General features: G+C 43.4%; 1 protein-coding gene across 2 annotated transcripts in view; it reads right to left on the bottom strand.

The window, feature by feature from the left end:
• SLF2 (SMC5-SMC6 complex localization factor 2) overlaps positions 1–17,399 on the bottom strand; it is a 1,286,318-nt gene that overhangs the window by 880,116 nt on the left and 388,803 nt on the right. For both annotated transcript variants that reach the window (XM_069611667.1, XM_069611668.1), the window contains exon 8: positions 9,755–9,922. In XM_069611667.1, coding sequence (XP_069467768.1) covers positions 9,755–9,922 — 168 coding nt within the window. The remainder of the gene's footprint in view (positions 1–9,754; positions 9,923–17,399) is intronic.

Genomic DNA, 17,399 nt, shown 5'->3' on the forward strand with positions numbered 1-17,399 from the left:
CGCTAGTAATGTCCTATATTTCATCCCTTGAATGGCGAAATGCAATCTCTTTGGCCTGTACTTTAGGCACATATTGTGGAACACCTCCAAATCTCCCGTGTAACAGAATGCTGCGAGTCCCTTCGGATCTCTTGATAGAGTTTTATCAAACACAATCTTCTGAAGGGCTTTGTGTGGAGGTAAAGATGGAATCAACCACTTCTTCCGTTCCTGCTCCGGCGACAAAGGGCCATGTTCACATTGGTGGAAATGTTTTTTTCTGTCCAAGAGTGAACGTTGGACAGTGGTGCATCAGTGACCGCCATTTTTCTAGTAGAATTTCCACAGACCCATCACAAGTTTTGGAGGTCCACCAAAGATGGTTGCTGAAAGACTGGGACCACTGTGAAATCTTTCAGAACCTTTTTTGTCCCTGCAGCTGAGATTTTTTTTATTGAAGGATTTGGCAACGTGCCATACATCAAATTGATGGTGAATATTTGGAAACTGCTCTCTCATTGTCTTGGCTATTGAAACGGGTCAATCCGTGGCTATGAGGTCGATTTGCATTCCCCTCGATTGTAGATCTTCCAGTGATTTTATAAAACCAAGTTTCTCCATGGCCACTGAGGATTTAGATTCGGACACCTGCACGACCACCGATCTCACAATTTCTTACTTTCCATGTCCTGAAAGTGATATGTGCAGTACTTTGCTGAAAATCCAGGGCTGTCACACTGTCCATCGCCATCTAGCCTGAACTGTTTTTCGGAGAATGTAATTTGAATAGACAATTGTTAAATTTTTCCAAGCTTCACTAATGGCAGGGAATAGATATTGACGTTGATATTTGTAGCACTGCGTTTTAGAAATGAAATGGAGTCCCACAAATTGACAGAAAGTGGACAACTTAATGAAACTAGAGTCACTGAAAAGTAAAGCTGCTGCACACAGTAGATTGCCAGCTGGCACTTTCCCCAGCATTGGTTGAGCAGACCATGACAATTTTCCATTGAACATTTCACAGGTGGCATGTATTTTGAGGTTACTGCCTTGTGATACACAAGTCACATTCACCAATGGCTTCCCATATATTTCTCCTCTCAGTGAATGCACACATTTCAGCATCTTTATAATCTCCATCAAGCTGCTGTTGAATACTATGTATTTGGCATCCTGTATTAGACGGTCATCCTGCATTAATGTTCTTTCTGACTGAACTGTGGTTGACATATCAGCCAAACTGGACATACTGTAGTCGAGCTCTTTCTCTAGTTCCTCAGTCAATTGTATTGATGCTTCAGTCTCTGTCATTTCAGCTTCTGTTACTTGAACGTGAATCTGAGAAATCATCAATGTTGATTGATTTTTGGGTGGCCCTTTTTTGGCGGGTGTCGATTGTGTCAAGTGGTCTGCGACTAAATCAAAAGCATCTTCAATACATTCAGTTTCGTCTTCATGTGGTGGAGCAGTCACATTGTAGCAATGGTCCAAAAACACTTTGCTGGCTTCGCCGGTCACATTAAATTAATTTTCTGGGCATTGGGCAAAAGCATCTCGGGTCTAAACACGCTGTGCCTCAATTAATAGTTGCTCCACGGTGTAATCAGTTTGGCAAGCAGCATCTCTCATTTGTGTCGCCGTCTGTGTCTGCATAGTCCGTACACCACGGGGCAACTAGAAAACAGGTTGGAAAAAGATGTTCAGTGTAAATCCAACATACAGTACTGGACAATTTACATTTTAAAAAAAGCATATTATGAAGGTCCCAGCAAAAAAAACTGTTTAAAAATTGAAATGTATTTATAAATTACCTTATCTTTCTTGCTTTTCTTTGAAACCTTCTTTACTGTAAGGTCAGCAACAGCAAGCTGGTCCACGTGCCTCCTCTTCTATATCCGGATATTGTATCAGATCTAGGACCGACTTTCTTTCATGTGAGGGAACGGTCAGTACGCATACCTCTGGCTCAACTACAAGGGATGATGTAATTGTAGTCGAAGCTTCAGCATCTACCTGTAACACAGTTCTTGTATTAGTATGGATGGAATAATTTGAAATTTAATACACAAAATGTGACGGAGACAATGGTACATATTTATAAAAAAAAAAACACGAATGAAACATTGTGTAAAGGAACGACACGATATGTAAATATGATGAGATTATCTAATTCGAGTGAACTGTCAGTACGCATACATCGGGCTCAACTACATGGGATGATGTAATTGTAGTCGAAGCTTCAGCATCTCCCTGAAACACAGCACTTGTATTAGTATGGATGAAAAAATTGAAATTGAACACACACATTGTGACGCAGACATTGGTACATATCAATAGCAAACCACGAATGAAACATTGTGTAAACGAATGACACGATACGTAAATATGATCAGATTATCACAAATTCATGCATTCAACAATTCCAGAACTGAATAGCTAAGTAAGACTATCTGACACGTGCTCGAAGTGGTTGTTGACTCCAGGCAAGATATTGATGCTGAATCTTGCTCCTTCATATTCAGTGCATAATCATGGAGTTGTAAAGGGAAAATATTAGTTGATTTAGAAATGCTAATCTTAAAAATTGGCATGTAAGGTGACAGTTTACGAAAACATTATGCTTATTTCAAAGGGCACTATAGCATAGTTTTCTGTGCCCATAAATGAATTTTCTATGAGGCTTCTAAAACCAAGGAAAGATGTTTAGCAAAATTGTCTTTATTTAAAAAGCAATACTATCTTGTAAATATGAAAAATATTATAAAGGACATTTACACCTAAAACACCAATCCGTCCATTTAGTTACCTGTTCACTACCCCAAGAGCTACAGCTAAATCCGGAACAGTGACTCACTGAGGCAGCATGTGAACGAATAGAGTCGGAATAGCATTTGGGAGCAATTTACGAGTCGTTCTGAGATGATTCTTCTTTGTGTGCATGGATGGGTCGTACATATTCGAGGTAAAGTGCAGGCTGCAGATGCGGTATCGATCACCCCTCTTGTCCTGCAAGACTTGACTCAACTTTCAAGCTCTTCCGGCACATATCCGCAATATCTGACCCATTCTCTTATTCGATCTAGTCTTTGGGAATACATGCATTGTAGTGCCTTCAGATTTCTCATGGGTCTTAAAAGGCAACCAAAAATCGCACATGCAGGAATCGTTGCAAATTCTGCAAAAAGAAAAAGTCAACATTATTCGAAAATTACTTTGCATTAAATCGTGAGAAAGAAGGAATTATACCATACATTCTTCTAAGCCAAGTATGTTTTGGTCACCGCCACAAAAGCAGTGTAGCGTGGCCGGCTGTATTATAGGATAACTTTCATTAACAATTCATTGATGTGACAAAAATCAGAACATGTTACTTGTCCCTTGAATGTACTATCGAGCATCAAAAGTAAACATGCTTATATTATAGACATTGTCCGCGAGTGAAGGAGAAATATACAAACTGTTTTTAAATTACCAAGATAAGTGTATTAAACCTTAGTTGCCAATGACAATTCTTGTATCCAATGGCATTGTTGCCAGTACAAATGCTACCTAGACACTGTACAATATTGAACGACTATTATATGACTATTACTAGAGAATTGCAAGACTAAGTTGGTTTGACAGTGATATATTGAATTTACGACAATATAGGAGACAAACAAGAAGTGTTAGTGGCCTCAGTGGTCAGAGTGACATCTAGAGTACACTTACTCGTAACTTGGATTGGATTCCGAGGGCGAACTGTTGCACGAAGTATGTGCATAAGCACCATCATAATCCTCAACATGGACTGTGTGAGGCAGACTGCCCTGAAGTCTGGCAGCTCGGTAACGCATAGCGGCCGTGTCTCGCCTTGAGGTATGTAGGGCAAGCATCCAGAGTTTTCTCAGCAGAAGCAGTTCTCCACCTCAGTTGGCATCAGCGCGCACCGTGTGCAGGTGCACCAGGTGGAAACGCCGCCCATGCGACTAGGCTCAGGATCTGCTGAATCATCCTCCCAACTGTCGTCCGAAGCCCCATTGTTTCTGCATCTTTCTCTTTCGAGTAATTCCGCCTCGGAATACTCAGCTCGTACTGGTAGGGCTGCATTGTTGCCATTGTAGGGGAAATTAAAATAATTTATATAATGGTACTGGTATCTGTTCGCAAGGGCTACAAGCAACAAAGGTAGCTGACCAGAGCACAGAAACGAGGCACAGAATACTCAAAGACATTGAGAGGAATGGAAAAGAAAATCTGATGTCTGTTGTGGAGCGGTCTGTTTACATTTATTGAGGAAAGAGGCGTCTTGCCGTTTCCATGGCGACACATCATTAGCTGAAGCTCAGCGAACGTTGACACGAGATGGGCTTTGGCCTTGTGAAATGGGCGGTACGCATCTAGTGATGTCAGGCTCAGGGGCGGGGGTTATGATTTAGTGCCGCCAGGGCAGTTCGGCTTGGGCGATGCAGCAACGGATAAGAATATCATAAAATGGCTGCACCCTGCTGCATGATTTCGCATGTGTTCAAAAGTGAAAAACTATGATAAGGTACATAGGAAATGTTTGTACGATCGATCAACATATGCTTCAAAACACATGCCCGAGCCCTCGGGACAAAAATATTTTTGAGCGCAATATTCCTTTAACCTTATTCCAACGCATATATTTGTTGTAACTCTAACCCCTAGAGCAACCATAAACTAGGCAATCAGAAGCCGTCCCCACACTCCTAAGTATTACCCTGATAGCACTACATTGGCGTGGCGGCGGGTATTGGGCCTAGCACCAGGAATCCCAATGGCCATTTTACGTTTAGAGTTGGGAATACCTTAATTGAAAGCGATGGTCATGAAAAAGAGATCTGGGTTATTCCTAAAAATGTGTAGCGGTACAACGAATCCCCTGCTGAGAACAATCAACGAGGAACTATGCAAGAAGCAAAATTCCCCCTCACCCGCTGTCAAAATGACAAAATACCTTGCAGATATAGGTTGGTCTTGGCGTGATGGGGGTTACTCTAAGCAGGTCCAGAATGCTCTTGATGAGCGTGTTAAAATGTGGGACTGGCTGGTGAACTTTGCCCACCTCAGTTTATTGAAAAGCTATACATTTGTACAATTTAGGGTTTATTCATTTATGAAACCACAAGACTACCTCATCTTGTGCCCCTCCAAAAGGCTGTGACGCTTTATACTCCTATTAAGAATGGACCAGCTCCTGACCTTATTGGTCACGGGTAGAAGAGAGCAGATTCCACTGGAACAACGTACCTGCCGATTGTGTAAAGTAAACAATGCTCTGAAGTCAGCTCAAAATGTATTGACACAATGTGGAAGTATGATAGACGTAATCCATCACCATATTGGGAAGTATACTCATGGTCCCAGGTCCAACTTGGATCCTTCCTCTCCGCTATCTTCTTCTCTACCTGTGGTGTCCCCCAGGGGTCTAACCTCTCTACCTGGTTGTTCAACCAATAAATGGCACTCCTTTCCCACCGCATTGCTGCTCTCTGCCCCAACTTTCAGTGCTATGCGGATGACACTCAGCTCATTTTCAGGCTACCTTCGGCCACCTCTACTCCATCCCTCATCTCTGACCGTCTGTCTTCTATCCAGGAGTGGTGCGCCGCCAATGACCTCTGCCTTAATGCCAGTAAGACTGAGATTCTCCTCATCGGCACACCCACTCCCTCCTTCCCTGTAGCTCTCTGGCCGGCCTCTCTGTGCCCACTCCCCGCTCCCACCTGCAAGGCTGAAAACCTTGGGGTCATCTTCGACTCCACACTCTCTCCCCTCACATCTCTGACATCTCTAAGAAGTCACACTACCAGCTGCACCTCCTCCGAGGTATTCTTCCTTTCCTCTCCTTCCCCCAGAAGGTCACTGTCTCTAGTTCTCTCTAAGCTGGACTATTGCAACAGCCTCTTTCTAAATCTGCCTGCTTCCACTCAACGCCCTCTGCAACTCATCCAGAACAGGACTGCAAGACTTGTCCTTGGCCTCAAGCCCAGGGATCGTATCTCTCCAGGACTGAAATCTCTTCACTGGCTCCCAGTGGCTGCGAGGATTAAGTTCAAAACCCTCTGCATCGTCCACAAGGTCTTCTGGGGTCTGGGACCTCAATACCTTCAACTCTCTCTTCCTAGATATCTTCCCTCTCGAGCTCTTCGCTCAACCGCCTCCAACTCCCTCAGGGTCAGTCGCTTCTCGAGACAACGAGTAGGTGGCAGATCTCTCTCTTCGGCTGGGGGCTCCATCTGGAACAGCCTCCCTGCCTCCCTGAAACTTGAGGAGAACCACCTGCAGTTCCAGAAGCACCTGAAAACCCTCCTCTTTGCTTCTGCTTTCTCTCCCTCCCTCCCCTGTTAAAGACCTGGCTGTTACTGAAACTGTACTGGTTACCTGGCCACCCATCTTATCTCGGGCCCTAGCCCTGCCAGATGCACGCCTGCACTGCCTCCCTGGCAACCCATGCACCTGTGGACTGTTTTCTGTATCCCTACAGTCCCCCCGCTAACACTTCTGTTCTGCACTCACCCTGCACTAGCCACCTGCTGGCCATTTATCTTGTTATTCTATTATCCCATGCACTGCACTTTCCCCTCCCCTGCACTTGTCTTCCTCCCCCTTCCTTTGCACTTGCATGATCTGAATGACACTTGGCTTCGTAAGATCATTGTCTGGCTTCCATCTGTTCCCCCTCCCTTGCCTCGTTGTGCTTTGAAACACTTGTGTATAGGCGCGTTATAAATGCCACATCATATCATATCATGATCTGGCAACAATCTCTGATTCATTATTTTGGCACCACTGTATAAATTCGGAGAGTATTCGAGTCTCGACTGCCCTATACAACATCTGGCTTAGGATAGAGGAAATATTGGGCATCAAGATCTGAACATTATGTCCTTATCAAATCTTAGACTCTGCCTATGCCAAGGAACTTTGTGGACTGTTGTGACATGAGAATCATAATGTCCCGATACTCTGAATAATGTTTTAAACTTATGTTAACTCTGTATTCCTCGTTAGTTAAGGTAGCATATTTTGGATATGTTTTAGGTATGATTGTTATTTATTTCTTATTTTTATTTCCTAAAAGTGGATATCTATTGCTATTTTGCTGTATTATCATCCTGTTATATTATTTGATCTTTGATCTATTTTATGTTTAACTGATGTTTGTTATGTGTAAAGTTTATTAACTAAACTGTAACACATTAAATAAATTAATAGATAGCACTACAGTTTGGATCATTTTGAGCAGTTTATGACTTTTTGCTTGGTGACCTTCACTGTAAAGGTATTTTCACCACGATTTTCTCACAGAATACATTTTAGTTTGTATCATTTTCACTGGACACCAGTATATGTCACTCCAACCAGGCTCTCTAACTCAGCTTCCTTTGCCCCTCCCTCTTCTGTCGGCGTCAACAATGAGTTGCTGCGCTTGCTGGAATTTCAACAACCTGTATGGATTGTGCAGGTGCCCATGAGGATCCCAGCTTGCAAGAACGACCCCCAAAAGAACAGGTTGCGGCTTATGTATTGATTGCTTGTTAGGCGTTTATACAGCAAGTAAATTCTGTTTCAAAGCACCCACAGGGCAACAGGGAGGGGACATTGGAGTGAGATACATTAAAATACATAAATACATTAAATACAGTGGAGGGAAAAGAGGACAAACCTGTGCTCTATCTACTGATACAGCCCTGGGTGAGCGTATCACATCTGGCTGCAGGGATACCTTGAGGCCGAAGTCATCCCATGGCAAATGTCATACCACAGCATCTTCCATCAGAGTCGGTTTCACTGCATTATTACTTTACGATAGTCTGCCAGAATTCATAGGACTCTGCACAAATGTACTCCCTGGTTGCCCTCGATACTCCTGTGACAAGTAACAAGACAATGGTTTTGCTAGATTTAGAATAGCCTTCCCCAATATACATTTTGGAACTGGGGATAGGGTATTGGCAATACTGTAGCTTCTGATTATTAGACTCAGAGCTAGAGGACTCAATCAGAGCAGGAGGAGAAGACCAGGGTTTTGGGGGTGGGGGCCTGCAGCTCTGATACTGTACCACCGCAAGGCAGTTTACATCTCTGGCGATATTGGCCTGGTACACCAGCTCTGGTGGGCTGCAGACAGGCCTTGAGTCTCATTTGGGGATCAGACTGTTAAATCATGGGTTTCAAAGTTTGGTCAAATTGACTATTCCTTGGTTGATTCTGGTACTTGGGACCCCATTTCCTAGTGTCCAGCACTCTCCCAAAAAGGATAGCAGCTTAACTTGCTTTGGGGCTTGTGCTTCAGTTTGCCATTGTAGAACATTTCCTTATAAAGAAAGTCAACACAGTCCGGGGCTTGTGACTCAGCCTCCCATCAAGCAGCACCCACACAATAAATCTCACTGTCTGATGTGCCAAGGTGCTCTTGGCCCTGCCAGCTTTACTCCTTGATATTCCTCAGTTCATTCTGGGAGTTTGGCATATCCCAGCATGTAGCTATCTCGCAAATACCTTTCAGCGATTCTCTTTTAAAATTACTTTTCCCACTCAGATCAAGAATTCCAGCTTTACTTCATGGTTTCCATTCCTTTTCTCCCACGGTTCGTTTGCTCTCCTGTGGCTGAAAGAAGCTGCTCGTCATCTAGGTCTCCCCACAGGCCCTCCAACGCACCAGTTTGTAGTCTCTTGTAACACCCCTTCCCTGGATTCTGGCAGATGTAAGCCAGTATTCAGGGACTCGCTAGCTTGGCGTGCTGCAGTGCTCACCTTACTTTTACCCCCTCCATCATCCATCAGACTTCATCTGGTCATTTTGACGCTGGCATACCTCTTGTTCTCACTGTACACTATGTCAATCTGACAGCAATGGATCATGAAGCAAGTGGAGGATTAAGATTTCTATGTTTGGGGGTTATTCAGCCAGGTTCACAAGGGCCTCTAAAGCTTTTATGCTGGGAGCTAAATTGGATGCATAATGGTGACAGATGATCCAGTGAATCTGGCTAGAAGCAGATCTACAGCGAAGGTGGCTTTGTTGGTGGCAAGCTTTGAACAGGAAATATCAATATCCTCCCCTACAGTTTCGTCATTGAACGAAAATTCCTTATCTGGCATATGAAATGGTACAGGAAGTCTGACTTCTATCAAAGACATGGTGATTATTATAACTCCCTTTAAAAGGTGTATCACTAATGTGGTTCAACTATTTTCATTTAATTACCATTTGTATGTATTTGGCATTTATATCCTAGTCAGATGTTTGATTTATTTTACTTCAGGTGCATACGCTAAAGCATTATGAAAAGGAAGGAAGGATTGTTCAAGAAGTGGCTATGAACTCTTGTTGTTATAGAGATCTCTGCTGTGCAGCAGTACGCTCTTAGATGAGCAGTTCATCTGAAGGTTTAACACACTGTTCGGAAGACATCGTGTGCAAGATTTCACATCAAAGAAAGAGGATGGACATAGGGCAGGGCGTGAGGTCATGATCTGAACAGCAAGGGGTTAGATTGTCAGTGAAGTGTACTTGATACATTATCTTTGTTTCTCAAAGCGCTGATTAAAGGAAATGACACAAACTCCTTCCTCCCCGCAATCCAATAGAATCAGGACTATGTCATATTCAGAATGGGAAATATGCACTGAGTTAGTAATGAGTAACATCACAAAGAAATGGTTTGAAACCAGCAAGCAAAGCTGATAGAAAGCTTAACTACGATATCTGTCAATGTTAATGGCATGCAAAAAAAACTGCATAAGAATTCCACAAGACTACCTTAACATAAGCTTTTCTTCCTCACGTTGTGGTACAAAGCCAGAATTTTTCAAATCAAGTGTATGCTGATTAAATAGTTTCCCAGAGACTGACAAGTGAAATATTTCCTCGCCAGGATGAAGGTCCGGAATCGCATCAGTCACAACAGAAAACTTGGTTATAAATGCTCTGCAAGACAATACAAAATGATATGTTATTTGCAATCCTAGTTTGCCATTCAGGGTTACCCTCATTTAGGTCAAACAATGAAAATCTCAATTTCTGTGCTGGATCATAGAACATGTACTAAACATACACACGTCTTACTGTTTGTGCCTTTTTTTAATTTAATTTAATTTGATATGGCTGAAACATCAACCTTTCAAATATCCGTTAATCCATTTACAAATTTAAAAATCTATCAATTCATGCATACAATACAGCATATCATATACAAGGAATAAAACAAAAAAGAGAAAGAAGAGCACTTGCATCCTTTGAATCCTAATAAAACGCTGTTAAATAAAATCATCAAGATGACAATTCAAATATTAATATAATTTAAAAAGTAAATGTTGGCTAAAATCAACTAAATATCTTGACTACTAAACATCATCATTCACATTTTATCTTCAGTGAGGAGGCTGTTTTCCCTAAAGTGCTTTTCAAAATTAAATCTTCTTTTAGCCCAGAGGTTTAGGCAATCAACTGCAATCAAATGCTTCAAAGTTCAAAGTTTCTCCTGGATTTTTACAAAATTTACAACAGCGGTCTTCAATCAGATTTTTTGATCTTATGCCTAGCAGCTCCATGGTGGTCCATAGATTGAAGCGCAATCTTAAAAATTATCAACGTGTTTTAAGACACGGAAATTCAGGTAAATATTTGGGTAAAGTGCCTAGTGCTTTTATTCCCTAATTGAAATTCTGAAAGATCTTGTAGCTGCCTCACTCAGTCAATGTTTGAATCCAATCATATAGCCAAAGGAGCTTTTTTGCTTTGGATGGAAGATACAATAGGAGGTCAAGATCAATATCTGCTGCTTGTAAATCTAGACAATCCTCTTTCTATTTAGTTGGAATTGTTAAAGAGTCAGCACATAAAATCTCCTTCACATTAGTTAAAACTGAACTGGTATCAGCCAAGCAGCATTTCCTAAACAAACACAGAATCTTCCAAGTGATCAAAGCGCTAAGTGACAGTAAACCAAATTCAAAACGCACAATTTGAATTGGAATAGCACCAGGGAGGCACAAGACCTTTTTCCAAAATAAAACCCTCATAATAATTCCAATTCAAGTTTCGAGTTCTTAAGATTATCTCAGAACAAAAGGCCATAATGGGTACCACCTTCTATTTATAAAAAGAGTAAATGTTTACATATAAACTTCACACATTTTTTTATGGATGATTGCTTGAGATGTCGCATTTTTCATTTTATCTTCAAATCTAAATATGGAATCTCAGTCAGGCTGTCATTAAAACAAATCCAAACGATAGTTACTAACTCGCAATATGGGTTGGTTGTAAATTGACGATTTAGAACAGTTTTTTTTCATCTATGCCTAGAAAATAGGGATAAAACATTTGATTTGTCTAAGTTTATTCTAAGCCCATTATCGCTTGCGTATGACTCTAGGTTAAATAATTGTCTTTGCAACCATAGCAGGGTTTGCTCAATCAAAACCAAATCATCAGCATATAAAAGACTCGATATGAGAAACTTTGAGAGCCTGGGAGGAAAAGAATGTACGCCATTTAGCGTTCTACCAAGGTCACATAGGTATAAATTAAATAGAGCAATGGCAAGGATACACCCCTGCTCTTATCCCCTGAAGGTTGAAATAGGTGGAGTCAAATGAACTTTACACCAGATTAGGCAGGACAGTAGAGTATAAATCTATTTATGTGTAGCAAACACAGGGGGTAGTCCCATTTTCTGCCATTAAAACGCTCTGCCTATAGTATCAAAGGCCTTCTTAAAATCTATCAAGGTTAACAAAAAAAATGATTTGACCTGAAATAAACATTTTCCTTAAGAATTGCCAATGAATAGAAATTCACCGAAGTTCCCAATCCAGCTACAAATCCAGATTGGCAATGTACTATTGTTTCCATAAAAAAACAGTGTCTTTTGAAACAATTCTCTAAATTAAGCGAGCAGTAGAAAATGTAAAACAAAAGTCTATTTTCACTAGAAGGTACCATACGTCACCTGTCACTTTAAGGCAGCATTTTGGCGGCAGTTCCATGAAAGAGCTATACTATCAGTTGGAGACAATTTTTTCTTACAAGATGTAGTACTAATGGAGCTCTACGCCTCAATCTCATTCCAGATTATATTAGGAAGATGGACTTGCTGATTAATTCAGTGAACATACACAAGGTAGAAAACTAGCATTACAGGTAACATTTCCACCACAGGATTCTTCTTGCAATTCCTATACTAATAGAATACTGAGCCCACTAATAAGAAACAGTGCAGAGAAAGATTTCCATTTTACTGCTCCCCCTTTAGGAGCAGGACAACCTGTTTGTTCCCTCTTCCTGCTGCAGTGGGGCGGTCACCACTTGGGAACAAGGTAGCTAATTTGCTGAAGCAACTATGGATGACCCAGACTTTGTTAACAGGGTGTGAAGCCTGCCAGAGGACCAGGAAGCACCTGGATTTTGCGCAAACCATAGTGTGGTGATCAACTGAGAACTGAAAAACTAGGCTCATGGAGAGACCTGAATCTGAAAATACTGGAACGCTATCTGGGAAAGACTGCACCTGAATGCTAAGTTCTAGCAGAGACCTGTATAGTAAACTAAAATAGCAGAGGTTGTGGATTTCAGACAGGAGCGCCAACACAAGTTGGAAGATGGAGGCTGAGGTGACACCAAATACAAGTTTGAAGCCAGAGACCTGCGAGAGGTCTAGATACAAGAGAATGAAAGCAAAAAGACCACAGAATGCATCCAGACTGCAAGTAAATCCTGGAGAGGCTGCTCAAGGAATACCTCTTCCTTGGTGTTATAGGATAGGGTTGGACATTGTGTAATAGATTTTGCTATTTCATCCCTTGACCAAGACTTAAAACATTAGTTTTACAGTTTAGGGATTCACCTTCAGGCTAAATTTCTTGCTAAGCATAGGTTTGGAACCTTCTGTTGGCCACATCTCTGAAAGCTGCTTTATAAACTAGCGAGTCCTTGGAGGGGAAAAAGAACATATAAAATTATGTTTAAACAAAAAATCTAGAAGAACGCCATTAAAGATGTTGGGCATAGGGCGTGTCGACGGTAACGGACACTTATTAGGAACTTGCTTAATATTGGTAGAGATTCTTCTAATTCTTATTGGAGTGTGGTCTAACTCCTTCGCCGATTTAAAAATGATAAGTTACTCACTGTAGGGACTAGTCCATAGTTCCATTTCCTCCATACCGCATGGGCGTCCACACCTCAGTCCCCTTTGAAGCGTCAGCCGGATTAACCTGCTAAACTACGTATCTCATTAATAGGGGGAAGGATGGGCGGGGGGGTGTATGCAGAAAAGGGGACTATGGACTAGGAGTACATTTGTCACTACGATAAATAAATTATAATTGCTCCCAAGTCCCGTCCCTTTTCCTCCATACTGCATGGGTGATTACCACTGAACGATGCCCAAGGGAGGAGCAAGGCTTTGGATCCTAAGCAAGACAGGTTCCTCAAGACAGCTTACCCGAATGCTGCATCAGATCTTGGGCTATCGAGGCAGTAATGTTTGCAGTAGGCCGATTGAATGGCCCATGTAGCTGCTCTGCTAACGGTTTGCCATGGCATATACCTCTGGAAGGCGACCGCCGTCGCTTTGGCCCCAACTGCATCAGCATGCATGTTTTGTGGAACCTCCTTGTGCTGAAACTTCTAGACCTCCTGAATGGCTGCGACCATCCACCTGGCTATGGAGGCCTTCGAGGCTTGTCCCCAGGCTTAGAGCCTCCAAAGGTGACAAAGCCTCGGTCTTGCAAAACCCTTTGGTCCTGTCCATTGGGTTAGGAAAAAAGGTTGGCAACACAACTTCTTCATTCAAGTGGCATGAGGGGATCACCTTTGGAAGAAATGCCGGATGGGTGCGATGCACCACCTTGTCTCGATGGAACAGGGTATACGGTTCTGTGGCCATCAGGGCCTGAATTTCGTTCACTCTCCTAGCTGAGGTAAAACCCAACAGCATGGCTGTTTTGCTTGTGACCAGCTTTATATCTACCAATGCCATGGGTTCAAAGGGCCTATGTGCCACACATTGCAGTCCCACACCAGATGCAGTCTTTTGGTAGGAGGATTTAGCATCGTCAGCCCAGTCAGATGTCTTGACTGCCAGGTTGGAGGAAGAGAATGACTAGTGGTCAGAATTTCTGTAAGCGCCTATGGCGGCCAGGTGGGTTCGTTATGTCTCCACATGTACCCCCGATAGTGCCAAGTGAGCTGAGAAAGATGGTACCTGATCTAGTGTGCACGTCAGCGGGTCTATCCCTTTGTCCTTCGCCCAGAGGCAAAATCTGGTCTGTTTACTTTTGTATTACCTTCTGGTGGACTCACTTCTAGCTTTCTGAATGCTTTCCAGGTGGTCTTGTGACAGATGTTGAATTGTTACCCACTCAGGAACCAAGCCACTACAGCTAGCTTCTTGCGAGCAATGTTAAGTCCCCACCCCCTCTTCTGTGAGAGGAGCCTTTGATCGTGAATCGGTAGGTTCACTGGACTCTGAACTGCCAGCCGTATGAGGTCTGAGAACCAGCACCACGCCGGCCACCTCGGGGCAATTAGAATCAGTCTCATGTTGGCGGACTCTCTGACTTTGCTGAGAACTTTGTGAAGATAATTTTGCCGCCAACTCAGCCTTGTCCTGCGGCACTCAGGTAGAACAAAGGGGTTAGTCGCCGAACAGTATGGAAATAAGAAAATAAGTGACTTGAATGCCCAACTGTCAAGGAAGTCCCAATAAGCTTCTTTTGTGCATGTATGATTTGCGTTTGTTGCCAAAATTAAAATTTAGGGTCCAAAATGTTCCACAATAATTGCATAATCTTTGCAAAGACATTTTCATTTTCTGCTTCAACCTCGAGAGATGAACAGCTAAGTCGACCCTGCCACAGATTTGAAGTTGTGAAGTGCAGGCTGACCCCATGTCAAAGGAGTGCACTTAACAAGTCAGGTATACAACCATAAACATATAATGTGTACAATATGAAGACCACTTCTGTAAAGTGGTCTTCAAATGTTCCAATTTGTGAATAGGGTTACTTGCTCACTAGCATGCTTAATAATGCACCACTTACGATATGTCCCAGGGGATTGCTTTGGGAAAGAGTACCCAAATCCATCAGACAATGTTTTATTCCTAATCACTTGTCTTAAATTTAACAGACCGTGTGTGCTTTAAGAGGCATTCTTTTCCACTAGATTTCTTAGGTGGATAACCCTCCCCTCACACAAAGCCTGGTTGAAATGATCTTTAAATTCAACCATATTATGTCCAGTGTTACTCATCCTGTTCTCCTAAAAATGCACAATTTGCCCCTAAAGGTGCTGACAATCCCTTTGTAGGGATGGGTGGGGCAGCACCAAAATAAGCCTTTATATTTTGGAGTAAATGCCACTGTTAAAACGTGCTTAAAAAACATTTGCCATTAAATCGCTTGAAAATTTCCTGGGAGAGAACTCCAAGCACTCAAATATTTTGTTACATCATGAAATGTTTTGGAATAGTTTTGCTGGCCTAGTGCCTAGAAATGCACTGTTTGCCACTTTATTAACTAAAGATTGTATTTATATACCAATTTATTGTCAAATGATATTTAAGGCCATTATGAATTGCCTGGACAAGGCTTACACCTGGATGAAGGTCAATTGTGACCCTTTAAATTCGGTCAATTGTTCATTCGAAGAATTGTAAACAAACAATTTGGGTAATACCCTATTAGCAGTATTGAGCTTAGTACAGTTATGATTTATTCCAATGATTTTACCACCGACTGAATGCCGATTAATTACATCAAAGTACTGAAGTTGCTCACCATTTCATTTGACACTCAAATGTTGCTCATTGCTAACTGAAATGTAGTGACCCCTGTCCTAGATACTCTGCCAGTCCTGCCAGCCTGTCATGGAAGGCCCTGGCAGATGACGAGGTGCAAGGGATATCCTCCTCCTTAGTGTCTGTCTGCCACGAAGTGGCCGGATCCACAGACGGTGCAGTCAGAGGTATTGGAATAGGGTAAGGGGCCGCTTTGACCGGCTGCGCCACTATGCTAGGCTGCATAGTTACCTGTAAGGGTGCAGGAGAAGACTCCACCGTACCCATAGGGTTGGCTTGCTGACACTGCACTGGGGCCCGAGGCGGCACTGGAGCCGGTGGAAGCATATCCTTTATGATGCCCCGGAGAATGGTGCCCATCTGCGAGGATATCATAAGCCTGAGGAATTTGAAAAAGAACCTGTCCTCGCAGGCTGGGGATGCACGCTCCTGTGCTATGGGCAAGGATACATAAGCCCTTGCTGCGCCCTGTCCACTCTGTACATAGTTGGGCTCTGCGTAGCGTCGCTGACCCACAAGCGGGAAACAGTGTACCAGGAGACCTGAGGTGTGACCATGGGAAACCATTGCCCCCTAGAAGTGGACTCTGTGCCTTGCCCCCCTTCCGACTAGTACACAGGTTCACATGCCGCCATTTTCTCTTGCAGTGCTGCCATGTTGTCCTTCCCCGAGACACCTGGTGTCGTATTAGGCCTAGCTTCTCCCTGCGCACTGCTAAGGGCAGGTTTGTGCTTTTTCCGCACCACAGGCTCCTGCCTCGTAGGCTGTGCACCCTCGGCTCGAGGGCTGGTAGTGCTGTCGCGTGCAGACGCCACCTCAGCCATGGGCCCAGTACTAGGGCAGAGCCCCTCAAGAGATTTCTAGGTGAGAGCCAACAGGCCCCTCAGCAATGGAACCGGTAGGGTCAGAGGACTCCTTGGCCGTGAGGCTGGTAGCTCGATGAGCCTTGGTACCCGAGCTGGTGACAGGGCATTCCTGGCCCCTCCGCACGGCTGTTTCCTGGGTAAGGAATCACCATTGCAGGGTCGCATATTGGGCCATTGTCTAGTGATACGCGGTCTTGGTTTTTCTACTTTTTTAAAGAGAACATTCACCTTTGCCTTTGGCTTCCTGCAGAGGTACTCCTTTATGTGATCCAGGGGAGACCAGCTCCCTCCACCTGGCAAGCCGGTTCTTTAGGGACCAGGGAGTAAGGGCAGTGCACGCCAAGCAGCTTACTCCCGGGCAGCAGAGGCAGACCACGTGCAGGTCAGATGTGGGAAAGGGTCCCTCACATGAAGGACACAGACTAAAGCCTGTGTCTGGGCCGACACTCGCCGGGAGACTTCTCCAAAAAAAAGGGTTTAGTGATTTGGGACCAAGGTCCCTGGGGTAACTAGAAGAAGAAAAAAAAAAGACTGGAATTACGAAAAAATATAGCCTCAACCACAGCTCTGGTGAAGTAGGCCTGCTCCAGTCGACGTGGAAAAGAGTACCGAGGTGTGGCACTGGAGGGCGAGAGTCAAGGGAGCGCATGCTCCCCCGGCCACGCCCCCACGGGCCTAAATTTAAAGGTGTATAGACATTTTACTGGTGAAAATGGTTCTGCTTACCATCCCC

Source organism: Ambystoma mexicanum, chromosome 8 (genome assembly GCF_040938575.1).
Source record: "Ambystoma mexicanum isolate Mex_15411 chromosome 8, UKY_AmexF1_1, whole genome shotgun sequence".
NCBI classification, from domain to species: Eukaryota; Metazoa; Chordata; class Amphibia; order Caudata; family Ambystomatidae; genus Ambystoma; species Ambystoma mexicanum.